At 54.5% G+C, this 18,579-nt stretch overlaps 7 protein-coding genes across 7 annotated transcripts; 2 read left to right on the forward strand and 5 right to left on the reverse strand.

Moving 5' to 3' along the window:
• Nucleotides 1-283: 283 nt before the first annotated feature.
• On the forward strand, nucleotides 284-1,390 carry BGZ61DRAFT_343181 (uncharacterized protein; the record flags this gene model as incomplete). The annotated part of the gene is made up of 1 exon (XM_046239572.1): nucleotides 284-1,390. One exon carries the CDS (start codon nucleotides 284-286, stop codon nucleotides 1,388-1,390), a length of 1,107 nt encoding a protein of 368 aa, XP_046109113.1.
• On the reverse strand, nucleotides 1,317-3,187 carry BGZ61DRAFT_411593 (uncharacterized protein). The gene is made up of 5 exons (XM_046243274.1): nucleotides 2,778-3,187; nucleotides 2,446-2,723; nucleotides 2,275-2,393; nucleotides 1,821-2,205; nucleotides 1,317-1,736 (listed from the first exon to the last, which is right to left on the reverse strand). Exons 1-5 carry the CDS (start codon nucleotides 3,106-3,108, stop codon nucleotides 1,440-1,442), a joined length of 1,410 nt encoding a protein of 469 aa, XP_046109114.1. The 5' UTR covers nucleotides 3,109-3,187; the 3' UTR covers nucleotides 1,317-1,439.
• Nucleotides 3,188-5,035: 1,848 nt separating this feature from the next.
• BGZ61DRAFT_123462 (uncharacterized protein) lies at nucleotides 5,036-6,092 on the forward strand. Its single transcript, XM_046237055.1, has 2 exons — nucleotides 5,036-5,186; nucleotides 5,231-6,092. Exon 2 carries the CDS (start codon nucleotides 5,258-5,260, stop codon nucleotides 5,963-5,965), a length of 708 nt encoding a protein of 235 aa, XP_046109115.1. The 5' UTR covers nucleotides 5,036-5,186; nucleotides 5,231-5,257; the 3' UTR covers nucleotides 5,966-6,092.
• Nucleotides 6,093-6,512: 420 nt separating this feature from the next.
• Nucleotides 6,513-7,391, reverse strand: BGZ61DRAFT_341821 (uncharacterized protein; the record flags this gene model as incomplete). The annotated part of the gene is made up of 1 exon (XM_046239454.1): nucleotides 6,513-7,391. One exon carries the CDS (start codon nucleotides 7,389-7,391, stop codon nucleotides 6,513-6,515), a length of 879 nt encoding a protein of 292 aa, XP_046109116.1.
• A 765-nt stretch (nucleotides 7,392-8,156) lies between these two features.
• Nucleotides 8,157-11,539, reverse strand: BGZ61DRAFT_527682 (P-loop containing nucleoside triphosphate hydrolase protein; the record flags this gene model as incomplete). The annotated part of the gene is made up of 4 exons (XM_046253148.1): nucleotides 8,157-11,202; nucleotides 11,248-11,367; nucleotides 11,417-11,456; nucleotides 11,503-11,539. The coding sequence occupies 4 exons, from the start codon at nucleotides 11,537-11,539 to the stop codon at nucleotides 8,157-8,159; spliced, it is 3,243 nt and encodes a 1,080-aa protein (XP_046109117.1).
• A 1,029-nt stretch (nucleotides 11,540-12,568) lies between these two features.
• BGZ61DRAFT_490322 (uncharacterized protein) lies at nucleotides 12,569-13,644 on the reverse strand (the record flags this gene model as incomplete). Its single annotated transcript, XM_046250325.1, has 4 exons — nucleotides 12,569-12,976; nucleotides 13,024-13,382; nucleotides 13,431-13,529; nucleotides 13,578-13,644. 4 exons carry the CDS (start codon nucleotides 13,642-13,644, stop codon nucleotides 12,569-12,571), a joined length of 933 nt encoding a protein of 310 aa, XP_046109118.1.
• A 220-nt stretch (nucleotides 13,645-13,864) lies between these two features.
• On the reverse strand, nucleotides 13,865-17,074 carry BGZ61DRAFT_442398 (uncharacterized protein). The gene is made up of 4 exons (XM_046244725.1): nucleotides 16,822-17,074; nucleotides 16,034-16,747; nucleotides 14,915-15,989; nucleotides 13,865-14,869 (listed from the first exon to the last, which is right to left on the reverse strand). The coding sequence occupies exons 1-4, from the start codon at nucleotides 17,011-17,013 to the stop codon at nucleotides 14,151-14,153; spliced, it is 2,700 nt and encodes an 899-aa protein (XP_046109119.1). The 5' UTR covers nucleotides 17,014-17,074; the 3' UTR covers nucleotides 13,865-14,150.
• Between the last annotated feature and the right edge of the window lie 1,505 nt (nucleotides 17,075-18,579).

Below are 18,579 nucleotides of genomic sequence, written 5' to 3' on the forward strand. Positions count from 1 at the left end.
TTTTAGGAAACACCTTTCGTCCCAAAAGGGTAAAATCTACGGTGGCGTGTTGTCGAACCGTGAGGTGCTGCGGGTATATTATTCACATGATTTAAATCAGACGGCTAGACGATGTTGCTCACGATTAAAGTGTATAAATAAGGGAAGGTTGGATTGTTATTCATACCAAAAGACACTGCATCTATCCAACTTTGGCAATAGATAATTAATTGTCAGACGGTCTGATGCATATGTACCAATACGTCTCCCTCCATAATTCAGTACACGAGCTCGTTCCTCCACAATGCCCCAATCTCGTCTTTGGAAACCACTCAGAATCGCTGGAGTCGAAGTCAAGCACCGCATTGGCATGCCCGGACTATCCCGCTTCCGGGCCACCGATGACCATACTGCGACGCCCATGATGAAGGAGTACTACAGCCAGCGGTCGCGAGTTCCAGGCACCCTGATTATCACAGAGGCTGGCATCATCTCGCCAGGCGGTGGTGGCTATCCCAATGCGCCGGGCATCTGGAGAGACGACCAGGTCGCAGCCTGGAAGACCATCACCGACGAGGTCCACCGTAACGGCTGCTTCATGGTCTGCCAATTGTTTCATATCGGCCGCGCGGCAAACCCCGAAACGGCCAAGATGGAAGGTATCGAGATTGTGTCCGCCAGTGCCATTCCTCATGATGCGGCCGCTCCAGTGCCGAGGGCTCTGACGGTTGAGGAGATAAAGCAGATTGTGCGGGATTTCGCTACCGCAGCGGATAATGCCATGCGCGCGGGTTTCGACGGTGTCGAGCTCCACGGCGCAAACGGTTATCTCATCGACAGCTTTACACAAGACGTCAGCAACACCCGCACCGACGAGTACGGCGGCAGCATCGATAATCGGTCTCGTTTTGTCTGCGAAGTCATAAAGGCCGTCGCTGACGCTATCGGGCCCCAGCGTGTCGGACTCCGCCTGAGCCCTTGGAGCATTTTCCAGGGAATGCGTATGAGAGACCCGGTCTCGCAGTTTTCCGACGTGATCATCAAGGCGAAGATGCTAGGCCTCGGCTACATCCACCTGATCGAACCGCGCGTCTCAAATAACATGGATCTGGAACACCCCGTCAATGAGACGCTGGGTTTCGCGATTGACCTCTGGGACGGGCCGATCCTTCTCGCCGGGGGGTATCGGCCAGATAATGCGCAGAGAGTGCTCGATACATATCCAAACAAGGATATTATGATCATGTTTGGAAGGTCTTTTGTTGCGAACCCGGATCTAGTGTTTAGGGTCAGGAACGGTCTGCCGCTTAATGATTACGACCGCAGCACGTTTTACTCCATCAAGAATCCTGTAGGATATATTGATTATCCATTCAGCGAGCAGTTCGTGGCAAACGAAATGTTGAACTGAGATTGAGAAATCATGGAACGAAGGAAATAAGAGTTACGTTGATAACATGCTATTCTCCGTTTGTGTGGATCTCTGTCCAAAATTCCTCAACCTGCGCGCGATATGCCTTTTCAGACCAAATAAATGGCTTCATAACCTGTATCAGCTCCGCCGAGGAACCATACATTCCACTAAACCGCGATGCGTGGTTCTGCAGGAGCGTCTTGAACTCGGAGCGTATTGTTCCCTTGGGAGAGAACGATCCACCCATATGCAGCATCCAGATCACAAGCTCCGGATCATCATTCCAGAACGGATCATCACTTGACCCCTGTAAGCTGCGTAATAAGTGCTGTGATACGTGAGACTTTCCCATGGGTCAGCATAATTTGGTCCAAGATCCAATCTCATCCCAGAGGGCGAATATTCGAGGCCAGTTCAGTTCACTTACAGGTATTACGGAGTGGCGCCAAACTTTGCTACAAAGCATGCAAGCGCTCAGATACGCTGCTAGATGACAAGCTTCTAGAACGGGAGAAAGCTTGGGCAAATCCACAAGCCTGGACCCGATGGACGCTTGTTGATTATCGACGCGGAGCATTTCGATCGGGTTCTGGCAGGTATAGCCAGGGAGGTCTTGGACACACTGCAGCGCGTGAATGTCCTTGAGGACCTCGATGAAGTCCTCGGGGAACAAGTGAATGCGTTTTTGAAACCCCGGTGCTAGAACAAAGAAGGTGGGAGTGAAAGGGTCCCGCGTCCACTGCAGCTCGCCAAAGGTCGTGTGGTCTATGATGCGGTCGGATCCAGTCATGATGGATGAGTTCAAATCTTGCCTATTCGAGCAAGGTAATCGTGAGTAGTGGCACTTCTAAGCACATGACATATGGGAAGGAATGGCTCACCAGAAGATGGCTCGCTTGATTCCGTCCGTCAGGTAGATGGTTCTAGACTGGCTCATGTCAAGCAGTCGTCGTATGGCACCCATGTGTAGCTGGACTTGCCACCGCATTCCTAGTCGGGCCTAACCGACACTGTATTTAGCTACGGAAAGAAAAGATGATTTTATTGCTCACCTCTATTCCAGCAAGGAGTAAGATGGCTCCCAGCGTCGGTAGTGATAATGCAGTCTCCGGGGAGCTAATTCTTTCGCGGACGGTGGCCAGTACTCGGTTCTGGTAGCCAACGCACTCCTGGTCCATATTCCCCCCCGTCACCGCAAACGCAAAGGTGAGCATAACGGCATTCAGGAGGGCTGGGTCGTCAAGATCCGTACGGAAGACGGAGCTGAAGTCCTGGAATAGCACCGGGTCCGCAACGCTGAACACGGGCTCCGCGGCGTGTCTGGCGGCACCTGCATGGCTGGCGTGAGCTCATGCCGTAGCTGGATCATGATTATATCGCTTACTGTGACTCAGCAGGGCTCTCAGCCTCGGCGAGTCTCCAAACAAAGTCTCAAAAGGACCGTACGCGGATGGAGAGACCAAGACGGACCAGGGGAGGATCTGCCCTGATGCGCCGGCGTCGACCCTCGGTGCCTCCCGAACCCCCCGACTATTCCGTATGGCCTGTTTCACAGCGTGCGAGCGAGCCAAGCGCCTTTTGTCGCGGTCTTTGGCTTCCGCTGGGTTTTGTATCGAGATGAATTGATAACTGCTATCTGCCGATGGGACAACTGGCTTGCCTCTGCCAGTACTGTCATTGGCTGCCTCCTGGTGAGAGGACTCGGTCCACTGCATGGCGTTGAAAGGAACCCAACACCGGCTGAGCTCCTTGACGCGGGTTTCTCAAGAGGAAGCTGCTTGGATTGATTCCGAGGTGAAGAAGACAAGCGATCCACTTGTGACGCGCCCTCAACCCATTGGTTCCGCTAGCCGTTAGGCGAACATGAGTAAGCCACAGTATGTGTAAGTCCCGACCAGCCTTTTCTTCTACAAGAATCACTTGCTCTAGTTTCGCTCTACGGAAAAAGAAGTCGGCTTTCGTTTTCAGAAGTGGTTTCGGTGTCATGTTTCGGCAGATCTCCAGCCATCCTGAAGCAGCTCTTCAATGAGTGCCGAACTGAGCACTGAGACTGATCCAGGACAAGACGTTCATCTTCAAGAGGCAGATGGAGAAAGACGAGTACGAGAGATATCAGACCGATCTGGAAAGTTTTAGACCCATTCACGATCAGTTGCTTCCTTCAGCTTTCATAGGCAGCCCGCGGGGTTTTGGTACATTGGCAACTCTGGCCGGATGCTCCAAAACAAGGCTCCGTGACTGCGCCGCAAGACACACGCAGGCACAAGCAGGCACACGCAGGCACACCCGCCAAGCAGGCTGCACCGGAGAAGGAAAGCAAGCAAAGTCGATTCGTATCTTCAACTGAACTGTAACTATACGTCTGTAATGTATAAAAATGCCAGATTATCCCCTGTCAATTATTGTCCTAGCGCTTATTCTGCAAGACTGAGACAGCCGTGGAGTGGAGATGGGCTAGCAAGTCGGGATCTCCGCTTGGCGATCCTATCAGAATTATAGCCCGGGTCTGAATAGACGACCCTATTCGTTAGTTTCAACTGCAATTGCTTAGTTCTCATTTGGTCCGTCGTGCAAACTCAAGAACGAGTAACCATCTGCCGGGATATGATAGTTGCCACACCCTCAATTGCATGTCACTCCCATCATGAACTTGCACTTTCAACCTCCTTAACCAATTGCATGTCTATATCAGTGTTAGTGTGAGGCTATGTGCAGTACGAGGCACATAAACCTGCAAGAAATATCACGATTCAGCACAGCCTCAGTCGCAAGGCTTAAAACTCAAGAGGCAAAATATGCAAAGGCTCCTTGGCCAGCGTCATCTGATGGCTGATGTATCACGTGGGTTCTAGATGCTTCTGAGAAATCAGCCTCCAACATGATGCAGGCGGGTTTTATTGGCCCATTTTCAACTGCACGAACTTGACTTGCTCGTACCCCGCTGATCTCATGATTCGGTTGTTATTGTCGCCAGGAGTCCCAGGACACCCTCTCGACGCGTCACCCTGGCAGAGTTTTCACGGAAGTGACGGCTAGTATCCAGCCAAGGCCAGGCACAATCAAGGCGCAGTCAAGGCCGAGTCAAGGCATAGTCAATGTGCAAGGCACTCATCAAACAGCCTTAAATCGCGACAAGTTGACCAAGAGACAATTGTATCCGAACAAATCAATCTATTCACCTCGTCGTCTCCTAAACTCGATGCAATGGATCCTATGTTTTACTGCGGATGAATCCCTCAAGGCATTACCGGTACACCCACTTGTTCTCGTGTGGGACATGCAGCTAGTGTTGACGAGTTTCAATGCAGACTGACGTGTCTGAGCCTTTGCAGCTCTTCTGCATTAGCCCCACCAACATTCTCCCATCCGCATCCGACAATTGGTGGCCTCGTCGAGAAACACAGTTTGTTGATCCCCAGACTCGCCTAGGCGGCCGCAGTTGACAGGGCGTGGCACCTGCTGACCACCCCACGGTATGGTTCGTAGAAGTGCAAAAAGTCGGGTATTTCGAGGGTATCATTGCACCTCTGGGAGCCTCAGTGTCGTATTGAAAAGTTTTTGATACTTGAGTGTGGCGATTGAGCCTGTTTTTCACAGCCACGCGCATAACAAGAAAGCGACCCATTTTGCCTTGTGAGATGCCTTGCTTACCTCTCAGAGACATGCGGCTTAAAATAATGTTTCATATCTGTAGGTGCCTGCAAACTGTGGCCTCGAAAAAATTGGAGTTTTTGCACCAGGCATTCTTCGCCACCTACCGATAGTTCTATATCAGCGATATTACTATCCAGTTGTCAGTCTGCCAGTTCCTCGCACGACTTGCACTAACTTTTTCAGGATATAGCTTCGAATTGGCCCATACCCATGCCCCAATCAGAGCGTCATTCCCGTGGCAGAATCAGAGTCCGCGTCTACGAAAGCCCTGTTGAAGATCCAATGCCTTCCCCCCCGCGTAACGAACGTACTCGGAGCTATGAAAGGACTTCTCAGCCCTTGAATTCGAATGGGGCTCGACAGGAAAACAGATCCAATCCATATCCTGCCCCTCCGATCTATGGCCAACGAAATGACGACCCTAACTATTCCTACAATCCGGCATACAACAGCGGCAATCCCTTTGCTCCAAACCCCCAGGGCTACAACCCCAACGGTTATGATCCGAGATTTCAGTATCACAGCACCAACGTCTATCTTCAGCCTCCCTACACCAATCCCTTCCCTCAAGCGGTCCCGCCTTTTGCACCAACACCCCCTAATCCCCTTACTTCCCGCTATAACCAAGGCCACTTTCCGCATCCCGACCATGCCTACATGCCTTCTCCACAATATGATAGCAGCCCGAATTATCCCACAGCCCCCAGGAACGTCTATTACGGGCCTGAGTATCAAGACATTGCAAGCTCTGCCGGCACTGTTGGTTCCCCGTCCATGAGCTCAACTTCGTCCATGGAGAGGGACATGAAGAGATTTAAAAAGACACTGAGAAAGGTCACACGCCAACTGAACTCTGCCAGACGTCACGAAGACATTGAAAAGGCAGTAGAGCGTCAGCTCTCTGGACGGCGCTGGTAAAACCACGCTCGGATTATTTCGGGCAAGTCATGATGACAGGAATTCGGATAACAGGACAGAATTCCTGTTCCAATTGAGGGAGGTCAGCGATCCTTCTCGACTATTTGAAGCTCAGGCCCACTCAAGAATGGATTGTGTAAGCGACGGGATGGATCCAGTGGGAATCGGAGAATGAGTGTGAAGTAATTTGGCCCCAGAAGGAATACTCAATTTCTCATGTTTCAAGCAATAGGCGGGTGGAGGGATTTATTTGATGGACGCGCACTCCCCAGACTTCAGCGGCGACGGGATCCAAATGGGTTCATCGAGGGCGTCACGGGTGGGATTATGCTTCTGCGCAAAATTAGACGGTTCGTGGATTGTGTCAAGATTAGTTTGTACGAAAGGTGTATTGCAAGGTATCAAATTGAAGACATTTCTTTGCGGTTCCCGACGCTTCTTCATCCGTGTCTTGTTGAACGTCTCATCTTGGATGCGTCAAATGATTACTGCCATCAGCTAGCTCGGATCAATTACAACTCCACCAACACATTCCAGCTTCACACATCTAATCAGTGTGATCAGTACTCAGAGTCACGTCCTTCCACTCATCCAGCAGCTGGATCGTATCGCTGCACTTGCTCCGGATAAACGCATCTGCATCGGGCCCCAGGCAAATCCGCACCGGAACCTGCTTGCCCTCTCCAACGCCCGTCTGCGTCAGCACATCCACAATCACCGCGCAGCCCTTCCTCACGTCTCCCGGCTGGTTGCCGTCGGTGCGCTCCAGAGCCTTCCGCATCTGGCCCGTCGGCGTGGTCTCGTCGTAGGCGTCGATAACGGGCGTCATGACCTTGACGTCCGGGTTCAGGAAGTTGGTGCGGAAGTAGCCCGGCTCGACGACGGTGGCGACAATGTCGAACGGCGCAACCTCCTGCTTGAGCGACTCGGCGAGCGACGACATGCACGACTTGGTCATGGCGTAGACTGGGAAGCCCGCGCCTCCTCGCCAGCTGCCGATGCTGCCAAACGTCACAATGGTCCCGCGCGTGTCGTTTGCGCCCTTGGGTTGCGCCCTCATGCCCGCCAGAAACGCCTTGACGGTGTTCATGGTGCCAAAGACGTTGGTGTTGAAGGAGTCGTACACCTGCTCAGGGGTCGCTTCCTCGACAGCGCCAGCAAGGATGTAGCCAGCAGCGTTGATCAGGTAGTCGACGCGGCCGTACTTGGCAAAGACGTCTTTGGCGAGGGCCTCGATGTCGCTGAGAGGCGACGTGACGTCAAAGGCCCTAGTGTCGGCGCCAGCATCGGCGAGGTCCTGGATGCGAGATGTCTTGCGGGCGGTAGCAATGACCTTGTGGCTGCGCTTGAGGGCAATCATGGATAGTTCATGTCCGAAGCCAGAGGAGGCGGCGGTGATGAACCAAACGGGAGTTGGGACGGCCATGATGTGGGTGGTGTGTGGTGTGTGGTTTGTAGTAAGTGGTGTAGGTGGCTTCAGTAGGATCAAGGTGTTGGATAAAGGATGATCGTTGCTTGAGTGGTTTGTGAATGCAAAAAAAAAGCACAACAAGGCACAACAAGACGATTATATACATTCTGAATACCATCTTTGTCTCCGAACTTGGTGGCTGCTTACCTGCTGCTTCGCTTCTAACACCATCAGTGCTGACAGCGACGAATTATCGCCGAAACAGCCACAACACCTAAAACCACATTCCAAGTCAACGCCGACATCCCCGCATTATCGGATTGAGAGATCGGAAATATAATGGAAAGGGTCAGATTACCCATTGCCATTTGGGTGTAGCTCGCCGGATTTCGTCGGCCCGCACATCGATGAAGAAGCTGTTTAGTCCTAACGCCGAAACCACATCGCCGTAATCTAGTTTCGGCGTTAGGTCTCAGCGCGCAAGCATCATAACGCCAGTCCACGCATCACCTCGGTCTTATAACCGATTGGCTTTACGACCAGTGCGTGCATCTTGAAGCTGACATGTCTCCGGACTTGGGAATTCATCGTAGATGGTCAATCGTCTCACTCCAAGTTCTTCATCACTCCAAATACACATGCATAGTCTCTTACACAAATCAATACAGGTCATATGCAATCTTCCAGCGTCCGGAACGCCACTACCGAAACTCCAGGCTCAAAACACACCCGATAATTCATTCAAGGCCATCATTACAATTTGATACCGCGACTGCACACTCATCGCCATGTGTTCCCTCGGCTTTCTTGCCTGCGGTGACCTGCGCCTCCGGTACCAATAGTGATCCGCCGGGCCTTTTCACCAGCAAGACCTCCACGAGGGCTTCCTCCCATATTGTCGACTCTTACAGTTCCTCCCATGTTCATCCGCCGCGCTTGACCGGGAGTCAAGGCTCGGTCGCCCTTCCAGTCAGGTGGAGAGCACGTCAATGGTGGGCTCCTCCGTCGTTCAGTACTACCGCGACGGAGACGAGAGATGCCGTTGGTGCTGCTGGCCAGTGCAGGCAAGCTAGGCCTGGGTCCAGGTCGGTCAGCGTTCAACGAGCCCATTGATGAGATTCGCCGGGCGTTTGACGCAGTAGCTCCCGTCATGATGCTCATTCTACGAGCCTTTTCCTTCATGGCAGAGTGCATCGCAGTGCGGAGCTTGCGGGCATCCATGGTGCTCGAGTCCGAATCCGATCCGGAGCAGAAGCTGTTGTTGAGCGGGTTGTTCTCGTCGATGATGGATGGCCGAGATCGTAGAGTCCGTATCGGAACGGCGATCTGGGAGGGCGATGGCGACAGGTTGCCAGTCTTACTGACATCTAGGGATCGCAATGGTGGTGTTCGCTGGACATCGGGAGAACTGGATGCCAGGTTGAGGCTGAATGAGGGAGCTCGGGGAATTGGCGAACCTCCAGCATACGAAGGTCGAGGGCCCTTGGACAGGAAACCTGCTTGGAATCTGCTAGGCTTTGCCGCCAGACTAGAAGCTCGGGGAATCTCAAGGCTTGGGCTCGATTCCATGTTGATAGTCTTTGTCTCCTCCTTTGGCTCCTTCAGCTCTTTGGTCATCTCTTTGGTCAACTCTTTGGTCAACTCCCTAGTCACCGTCACCTCAGTCACCTCAGTCATATCCTCTTCGTCTTCGACTTCCTCAATCTCAACCTCTTCAACTTCCTCCTCCAGCTCCTCATCGAGGTAAGCCGCAATTGGGGGAGCGACAAGGGCCTTTTCGGGAGTCGACTGTGAAGGGGAGACAAACTTCTGTGGCGTCTTCTCAAAGTCTGCCAGTGTGCCCTCCTCCGTCTCATCGTCTCGCCATCGCACTCCGCCCTTTCTAGTCTTCTTTACAGGCGTAAAACTTATGCCCTTTTTGGCTCCCATCACCTTACGTCGTCGGGGCGACCCTTTGGTAGGGCTCATCGGTTCAACCGGGGCAGGTGCCAAAACAGGTTGCGCAATGGGTCTGGCATAAACGGATACCATCTTCTTGCGCTTGGGGGTGCCTCGTCGAGAGGGAGGGAAGATTTCCAAGACGGGAATGGGTCCATCGGGCTTGACAACTTGTGAGGCGGCGGTGTAGCCAGTCTGAAGAAGGCGGTTGATGATTTCCTTGGCGTGGGCCACAGCATCCTCCTCATCCATGGTCATGGTGTCGGAGAGAGACGTCAGGATATCAAACTGCGCCGTGAGAAGCATTTGCACCATGGCAGCATCACCAGCCTTGCCCTGCTCGAGAACCTCTCGGTAGGCCTCGCGGTTGAAGTTGGACTTGAGAAGCTCTGCTTCGCGAGTCAGGCTAGCAACTTCGCCAGTGTCGGCGCCTTCGCTGCCCTCGAGCTGCTTCAGGCTGTGGCTGAGGGCTGTGTCGATGGAGCGTTCCCAGTTGCCCTTGTCCAGTTTCTGGTGAATGTGCTGTCTGCTATTCTCCAGCTCAACAAGGACGCCTAGTGCCGTCTTTCGGATGGTGACGAGGTTCTGGGGCATCGAATCTTCATCACCTCGCTGCTCGCAGACGGTGTCGAAAGCCGCAATCCACCCCGACAGCATGCCGATGCGACGCTCAAAAGCCTTCAACTTCTTCATGTTGGTGATGCAATCCTTGCGCTCGGCGGACGAGTTGTCGTAGGCTGCTCGAAGTCGCTGGATTCCTTCCCGGGACAGGCTGTCGCGCTTCTCGCACTGCTTTCGGAACTTGGCGAAAAAGGTGTTTTCGGCATCCTTCTGCTGAGCCTTGAGCTCGTTGATCAAGGCCATCTGCTCGTCGATCTTGACCAAAAAGTCCTTGACGTGGCGGTTCACGTTGAAGACGTTGCGAGTCACCTTGGTCTGGATGTTCTTGGCGCGGTTGGCGTATCGGAGGGTGTTTTGAGACTCGTCAAAGTGGGCGCTGGATGGCGAAACGCAGACAATCATGACCGTCTTGCAGTTTCCACCGAGAGAAAACTTGAGGAGACGGGTGAGCTTGCTGTTTCGGTAGGGTACGTGTGCTCGTTGGCGGCGGTCGCACAGGGCGTTGATGCAGCCTCCGAGAGCCAGCAGCGACTTGTTGATGTTGGCTCCCTCGGTAAGACGCTCACCGCGGTTCTTGGTGACAGATGCTCGCTCGGAACCAGCCAGATCGATAATGCTGAGGGTGGCCATAGTGTGCGGCTCGCTGACGTCGGCGTTTCTGTCCTTCTGGGCCACGTTGATCTGGAGGACGGCGTGCGATCGCGACGAGGTGGCGTTGGCCTCGGTGGGCGACACAGTTCGGTATTCGTTTCCTTGCACAATCATATCCATGACTTCCTGCACATCCTTGGGGTGGTGGCTCGACAATCCAAACACAGACACGCCCTGGTTGCTGTCCTCGCGGAGCATCAAACCACCCTTGGGAGCAGCTTGACCGCCGCCGGGAACCAGCAAATCTCGAATCGTCTCGTTGTAAATCTCCAAGTAGCTGAGGCTGAGCTCGGTGGTCTTGTCCTGGCTGCGCTCCTCAATCTTCTCGAACAACTCCTGCATGGTCATGAAGATGATGCCAGGCTGCTGGGACGTTCCGGTAATGGTGTGTGTCTTGCCACATCCGGTGGCGCCGTAGGCAAAGACGGTGGCATTGTATCCGTCGAGTACGCTGTCGAGGAGCGCTCTGGTGGTGCCTTCGTAGACTTCGGATTGCGTCGTGTTTTCGTCAAAGACGCGGTCAAAGGCAAAAACCTGGTCCTTGACCTTTTTCGAAGAGGGCAGAACCGACCGACCGAATTTGTGGACAGGGCTTTCCTCGGGAGGATCAAAGACTCTGCGCCTGGTTAGTAGCGTCCATGGTTGTGGCGAGTTCACGTACAAACACCGGTCATCGACAACTTTGACGACGTTTCGGATGCCGCGCTGGTGCAGCTTTGGTGTAGGCACAGCAGCAAGCGAGCCGTCGCCGAGAAAAACTGTCCCGTCATCGTTCTTTTGTCTGTACCACTGTCAGCAATGAGGCCTAGTGCCCAAGGTCGAGGTCGTACAGTTGTGCAGCTTCTCGAATCGTGAACGGCCGTACTCGAACTAGAATGGTCAGCAACGTCTGGGATCCTGGACACACTCGGCATACCAGCAACAGTGATGGACGACTGGCCGTTGTTCGCCATGGTATGTGGTGTTTTTGCTCCGAGAGCTATATCGCCTCGAAGCTCCTGGAAGTGCAGCGCTGGCGGGGCAAGTAAACAAAGGTTAATGGCAAAGAATAAAGTGCGCGCTCTTCACGAGGTCGCCAATCATGGGAACAATGGTCGAAATGGGTGAGGCTGAGGCGATGAGGAAGGAAATCGAAGCCGCCCGGAAGTCGTTCTGCGGGAGGTCGTTAGTCGTCGTTGCGGTCGTGGCAGTCTTCAGTTGGAACTGCCGAGCACGGTGTAGGTGACGTTGGTTTGTTGTTCCCGGCCCCAGAAAAACGCGTTGCTGTGGTAACTTGGGTCGCGGCAGGGGCCGTCAGGGGCTTGGCCAGGGTGCCTGTGCTAGGGTGCTAGGCACTGCTAGCACATGCGCTACCCTACAGTTTGGATGGGATGGGTCAATCGTCAATGTCTGGATATTCTACAACTCGGTGTGTATTCTACAATATGCTGAATAAATATTTAATTAATTTGGTTCCTAATGTTTTCTTATTATCCTGCGAATTGACATTTGGACGTTGCTAATGCGGGTATAAGATGATCACTCACAAAATTTCCTCCTGTCGAAAACCAACCAAAGCGAGAACTTTGAAACAGACCGCCATCCAACGAATCCCTCAATAGACCCATTGTTTACAAGCCGTACTTGTTTATTATTCTCACAAACAGCTACGCTTGGACTGCTCTGCAGATTGTGCATTGCCTGTGGAGATGTCATTCGGACGGGTCAAGCCGTTTTACGTGGAATACACCGGGATTGAGGAGAAGCTGGGACCATTGCCATATCCATCGTTTCGTCCGTTAGTCTTCGGATGACTCCAGCTACTAACGCACTCACTTAACAGACTGAACCTTAGATGTGAGAATATCATTGATCCTTAATTTACACCCAAGACGCCATCCATGCAATACAAGGCCCCGACCCATCAACGATACATCCCTCAGTGTCTTGTCCCGTAAAGCCCCAGTCTACCAGTGCCAAAGCTCAGGTCTACAGTCCAAAGCTCAGGCAGCAATCTCCGGCGCAAACACGTACCGGGGCAGCGCGGCCATTCTCTCCTCGGGGCTGATTTCCGCATCGTCGTACATCATCCGGGTCTTCTTGTCCTTGTCCTTCTTGCCCTTCTTGTCATCGTCTCCGGCCTCGGTCTTTTGCGGGGGCTTGATGCCGGCCTCTGCCATGCGTATCAGCTGGTCAATGTCATCCCCAGATGCAGCTCCAGTCGCCGCACCGGGACCGTTCCAGCTTCCACCTTGAGTCGGTCGCTGAGGGAGTCCGGACGCAGCGGGAAGGTTTCCTGATGGTCGTGCAGGGAGCGCGGTCGCCGAGTAGCCGTAGGACGCTGCTGGAGGTTGACCAGGGAAGCCAGGCTGTTGGTCGTACTGAGGTTGGGAAGGCTGGAAAGAGGGGTTCTATTACGCGTTAATTCATATCCAGACAGTCGGGACAGGAAACTCACGAAAGACGCCGGGTTTGCGGCAGGCGGGTTGGCAGAATCCGTAGGTTTGGATCCCCCATTCTTCCGCTGTGCCCGGAACTCCTCCAACCGCTTCTTGAGCTCCTCTGGCGACTCGGTCTTGAGCTTCTTCCTAGAGTTGTTCATGTCCTGGCCAGGCAAGGGGTTTCCAGTCGCGACCCGCCTGTCCTCCTGCGCCTGGTAGAAGTTCTGAATGATGCGGTTGCGGTGCTGGTCGAGAATTTCGGCCGGGATGCCCTCCATGCCGAAGATTTCAACCTCGAGGCCTTGTCGGTTCGGGAGCGCATTCTCGACCTGGGAGAGGTTTTCTTTGTGGACCTGGTTCAAGTGGACGGAAAGACCTGCAGTCAAGGTTAGCAATTGTCAAACCGGGCTCGCGCGTGACCAACCTCCAGCTGTGTTCAGTCGGCGACCACATCGATCGCACTTGAAATGCTTTGCCTTTTGATGAGAAATGAGGAGCTTCAAATCCTCAAAATCACGCTCGCCTGATACGGTCAGCTAAGGTTCATCCAGAGGAGGCGCAAGCTTCGCACAGTAGTAGCACCAAGGACGGCCGAGGATCTCCTCGACGTCGGGGTGGCCGCGCCGCTTCTTTCCCATGTTGTCGCCGGTCGCGGAAGTATCCACGAGTGGTAGAGTCGAATAGGCCGCGATGCGAGGCGATGGAGACTGTGCTGGAGATGATTGCAGGCTGCAGCGTACTTTGAAGTGAGCTGGTGAACGCGACGATGGAAGGTTGGGTGGAAGCTAGCTGTCGGCAAAAGTTCGGCTGAGTCAGCGCTGTACAAGAGACCACCAAAGATCACCTCAAGTCAGAAACTTTAGTATATGAAATGCCAATTGCTGGTTCCATTATTATTGGGGTGCAATTATTCTATCTTAGATGTCACTAGTCGTGACGTTGGGATTCCCTCCCAACATTAACCATACGCAGATGGCTCACATACTCATATACATACGTACAATGCTGTTTGTCCTCATAAGCATCCCGCTCAACCGCGGCTCATGCCGTCAAAACCAATAGCCGTAACCGATCCCATGTGTACCTTGGAGCGCCTACCATAACGCCCATGATGCTAAAGGTGAGTCATTCGTGACAAAGAAAATCAAGACCCATTGGGTGCTACATTATCAAACAGCATCAATGGCCATGAGCCCCCAGGTTGAACGCCATTCATGTTTGTTGCTAGTCCAGGCGCGTCTTGGACACCTGAGACGGCAACAGGGTCTCGTGGACCACCCCCGAGCGTCAAGAGAGCTGTGGCGCTGTATCGCTCTTGAGTGTCTGCGAGCGCAGCTGTCCAGTCATGCCAGGTATTTCCCCGGCTCTGCCAGAGCATTTCTGCTGGAGGTTGGTCTGCAACATGTTGAGTTGCTTGAGAGGCAAAAGCAATCAGGGGATTCGACTGTGTAGCCGATACGTCCTGGACTGCTGTCACGACTGCAGCGGCACCTGCTTGGGCCGATTGGTTGAAGAACATGGCAGCAGCTTCAGCTTCGTAGGTGGATGGAGGGATGGTAGTCTGCGCCTGTTCGCCAAATGCAATCGGCGTGTATGGCGTCTGGCCGTTCATATTCGGCTCTTGGTAGAAGCCCTTAGGTGGGACTTCAGGCTGCGTGGTCCCATTTGGCGTCGGTGCTGGTACCGTCGGCGGTACAGCGACTTCAGGGACTTGGTAGGTAGGAGGCTGTTCCGATTTAACCTCTGTTGAAGGAGCCGGCGTAGGGAGTGGAGGCTTGCTCCCCTTGCGCATATCGTGCTCGATCCATTCAATGGTACGGTCGATAATCTGTCCAATCTCGGTACTGATTCGTGGTCCCGAGCCTGAGCATGTTAGCGATGAGATATCATGTGAATTGTACCACGTACCTAATAGTGATCCGGTCTCTTCGAGAATTCCGAGCCAGCTTTTCATCTCTCCCTTCAACACAGCAATCGCCTCAGGGGTCGTCTCGAATCGTCGCTCCCAGTGGGCGACTAGCATGGAGAAGATGGAAGCTGCGTACATGGACATTTGATACCACGTAGTGTCCAGACACTTGACTCTTTGAATCTCCAGTTGAACTTGGAGCATCTCTCGCGCAACGTCTTCGCAGATGCGAGTATTCTCCGCCATCATCTTCTTGTCCGTCGTCATGCCGACTGAAGGATGGCGAAGCAACAGGCGGAACTCGAGGAGAAACGACCTGATGTAGAGGGCAGCCATGTGATTGTGCTCGGTCTGCTCTGCGTGGCCAAGCTTCAAGTGTCCTGGGAGCTCATCATCCCAGTTTTTGACCTGGGCTTCTAGAGCGTTTACAATGTTGACGTAGTTTTTGGTGTCCCGTCGAACGCTGTAAATGTTGGAGTACATCTCCATCAAAATCGGGACAATCTTGAAACTGTGGATGCCGACTTCGTACGCACATGGTACAGTGCGGGATCTGTCCACACCTTCCTCGCTGAGAAGCTCATCGGCGATGGGCTCGGGGAACCCGACGTCAAACTCCTCGACGGTGATGGGCATTGGAAGTCCGCGGCGGCCGTTGATGGCAATGTAGATGGTCAAAATGACCCACCAGGCCCTCTTGCGCAACTCGTGGTTGAGGTTTGTTTCCTCTCCCGGTAGTCTTGACTCGCGGTGTAGGTTCAACTCGAGAGCGCGGTGCAAGGCGTGGTTGACGACAATAGATGCAGCGCCAGGCTTGGGAAAGGCGCGGGCATGGACTGATATCAAAGCCATGGCCTGGACAGAGGTAAGGTCAGGAACGCAGGTGAGCTCAAAGAATTTGCTGAGGGCGAAATGGTAGTGCTTGTTGGACATTTCGTTGAGGTGAGCGCGTTGGTCGGCCTTTTGCCAATTGCGCACACCATAATGAAAGAAGATGATGGCAAAAACCATGTGTACGAGAACGAGCTCGGAAATGGAGGGTTGAAAGCCAGGCTCATCGTATAGTCTCGTCAACTGTTGAGGTTAGCATGGTCCGATTTGCTGCGTGGGGGTCATACTAATTGTAGAAAGGATGGCTTGTGGAGGAGTGGAAGGAATGCAGAAATGGTCATGAAGTACCACTCCGAGTAGGTAAAGGCATCTTCTCGAGACGGAAGGTCGACTTGTAGAGGGGGATTTCTGTTCATGGTCGACTGGAGGAAGGCCTGGGTGGACTTGTTGTAGAGCGGCGCTGCAGCTTTGGCGTCGGCTGGGGGCTCGTCCATATCGGGCGCCTCGAACGAGACGAGGTCGACGGTGGTTCCTAGGATGGACAACTGGGTGCCTTTGATGGAGCTCAAGGGCGCACTGTCGTCGCCTCTCACTCCCAAATGTCCTTCGCCGCGACGGGACTCGAGTAGTGTGCGGGGGAAGGTGTGGGCGACGGCAGGCTTCGGCGCGGAATTCTTGACCCAGGCGGTACCGAATTGAGTCCATGAATCGGGCGAGTTGGGGTCCTGGACCGGGTTGCCTAGGTTGTCAAAGGTGACGCCAGGAGGATACTGGGCGAAGGGCGACCACTGCCAGGGCTGGACCTCGACGCCGTTGTCGCCCAGCAGGCGTTCGAGGTCGCGGATGTGGGTGAGCATGTCGGTCTTTTCCCTCTCGAGCTCCTGCATGTAGCCTCTGCGTTCGGTGCGGCCTGTGACGCGGTCGGTCACGTAGCACTCGAGGCTCTGGTTGGTGCAGTGGGAGCAGCCTTCGGGGAGGGCGTCGCATCGAATCTTGCGGACCTGTTGGGGGCGCAGTCAGCATTTGGTCGACAGTGGACGGAAGGACAGTGGACAGAAATTGGACGGCTGCTCACCTTGCATCTGTCGCAAGCCTGACCGGTGCGCGTGTACGACTGGAGGCGGTTCTTGACGACGCTGGAGAAGTCGTCCGGGCCACGCTCCAGTCGCGGCAGCTTGACCTTGGAGCCGGGGCCGGGGCCGTGACCGTGGCCGGGGCTCTCGTCGTCGCCGCTGCCGGCCGGCCGCTTGACCGGCCGTCCAGGCATCTTGGGCTTTGAGCGCGGAGAGATGTCCCTGGACGAGACGGAGGCGGAGGCGGAAGCGGAGGAGGAGGTGGACGACCTGGAGGACGCGGGCGAGGTTGAGGACGGACTGCGGATGGTGCTGGACGTGGGCTTTGGCACTGACGCGGGCGCTGGGACGGCGACGGGGGCGGGCTGCTGGCGCGGGCGCTGCCCAGAGGGTCGGGTCGCAGCTCTCACAGGGCGTAGGCTGCGAGAGTCCGGGGCCCATGCAGCGGTACAGGGCGACGGGGCGACGGGCCAGGAGCAGGGGAGCGTCCAGCCGGGGGGTTGTAGCTGTAGGTGCTGATGCGATTGCGGATGCGGTTGCGAGGGCGTCTGCAGCGGATTCATCTGCGAGTGCGTCTGCGTCTGCGCCTGCAACTGAGTCTGCGGCTGCTGCTGCGATGTCGACGTCAAGTTCGCAAACGGGAAGCTGAGGCTGCGCTGGGCGACCAAGGCCTCCATCATGTCGCCGTCGCCTTGCCTGTGGCCGTCGAACCAGCTCCCTGACGCCCTACCGTAGCAGGCGGGTAGTGGGGGCACTGTGCGCGTACAGGGGGCGGGCCCAGCGGGGAATGGGCTGTGCATTAGTGGCCTGGCAGTGAACCTGGGCGTCGCGGGCTGTGGCCTGGGCGCTGGGGTCCGGGGAGGCGGCCTCTGCTCTGCGGCGCTGCGGCTGCGCTGCGGCTGCCACTGGGCTGCGTCTTTGGTGGCGCGGGCTTGGGGCCTCGATCGTCAGTAGGGAGTCTGGATGGTCTGGATGGTCGAGACCGACTCACCCACGAGCGATGCTTTCTGCAATCTTTCGGACCAAATGCAAAAGGCCAGAAGAGGAAACTGGGTTTACCCAAAAAGAATAATATGTGAGTGGTGAATGATTCGAGTTTGTTTGCGTGCTTGTTTGTGCTTGTTCGAGTCTGTTTGAGTCGTGGTATAGTGACTCGTCATGGTCTGATTCAACTCCCCTCCATTTCAACCTCGCCTCCAACCTATATACTGCTTCAAACTGTGCATCCTCGGACTTGGCGATGAAATCTCCGTCTACCATCCAGGTTGCTATTGTTGTTCGGTAAGTCCGCCCTCCGAAGAGGTGAGAGAGACCTCCCGGAGCCGGAACCGCCATGAGCGTGCATGGAAGAAAGGACCGAGAGAACCGACGGCCATGGCTTCGAGAAGCGCCGAGGACTAGTATCAGCACGTAGCATGCGAGCCCAGAGTCTCTTCAACTTGGCACGCTCATTCACACGCGACATGTGGTTCCCCGACCCAGAGTTGAACTGTCCGGAGGGGGCGACTTGATGCATATGCATGCAGGCAACAGGAGGGATCATGCAGTGGCAGCTGACAGGCAAGCCACACCCAGCGATTGCAAAAGTGTAGGTGTAAAATGTCGGTACGATGACTTTGTGGCGTTGGGATACGAGGTCGGAGGTTCCGTTGGAACTCTATCGACTGAAAGGATACCAGGTACGTGGTCTGAGGTCTTGAGCCGGGGACCAATCATTCAACCTTGGAACCGAGGATGGATATACAGACTACGTACAATGA

This window comes from Ilyonectria robusta, assembly GCF_021365365.1.
Source record: "Ilyonectria robusta strain PMI_751 chromosome Unknown BGZ61scaffold_3, whole genome shotgun sequence".
NCBI lineage: Eukaryota > Fungi > Ascomycota > Sordariomycetes > Hypocreales > Nectriaceae > Ilyonectria > Ilyonectria robusta.

Bases quoted from the DNA above. Each gene is read 5' to 3' on its own strand.
- BGZ61DRAFT_411593 (XM_046243274.1), bottom strand. From the start codon at position 3,108: ATGCAGTGGACCGAGTCCTCTCACCAGGAGGCAGCCAATGACAGTACT. The intron at 2,724-2,777 runs GTAAGCGATATA...CCAGCCATGCAG, and splicing joins GAGAGCCCTGCTGAGTCACA to GTGCCGCCAGACACGCCGCG. The intron at 2,206-2,274 runs GTGAGCCATTCC...TTGCTCGAATAG, and splicing joins ATCAAGCGAGCCATCTTCTG to GCAAGATTTGAACTCATCCA.
- BGZ61DRAFT_123462 (XM_046237055.1), top strand. From the start codon at position 5,258: ATGCCCCAATCAGAGCGTCATTCCCGTGGCAGAATCAGAGTCCGCGTC.
- BGZ61DRAFT_442398 (XM_046244725.1), bottom strand. From the start codon at position 17,013: ATGCCTGGACGGCCGGTCAAGCGGCCGGCCGGCAGCGGCGACGACGAG. The intron at 16,748-16,821 runs GTGAGCAGCCGT...CGCCCCCAACAG, and splicing joins AGGCTTGCGACAGATGCAAG to GTCCGCAAGATTCGATGCGA. The intron at 15,990-16,033 runs GTATGACCCCCA...TAACCTCAACAG, and splicing joins AGCCATCCTTTCTACAATTA to TTGACGAGACTATACGATGA.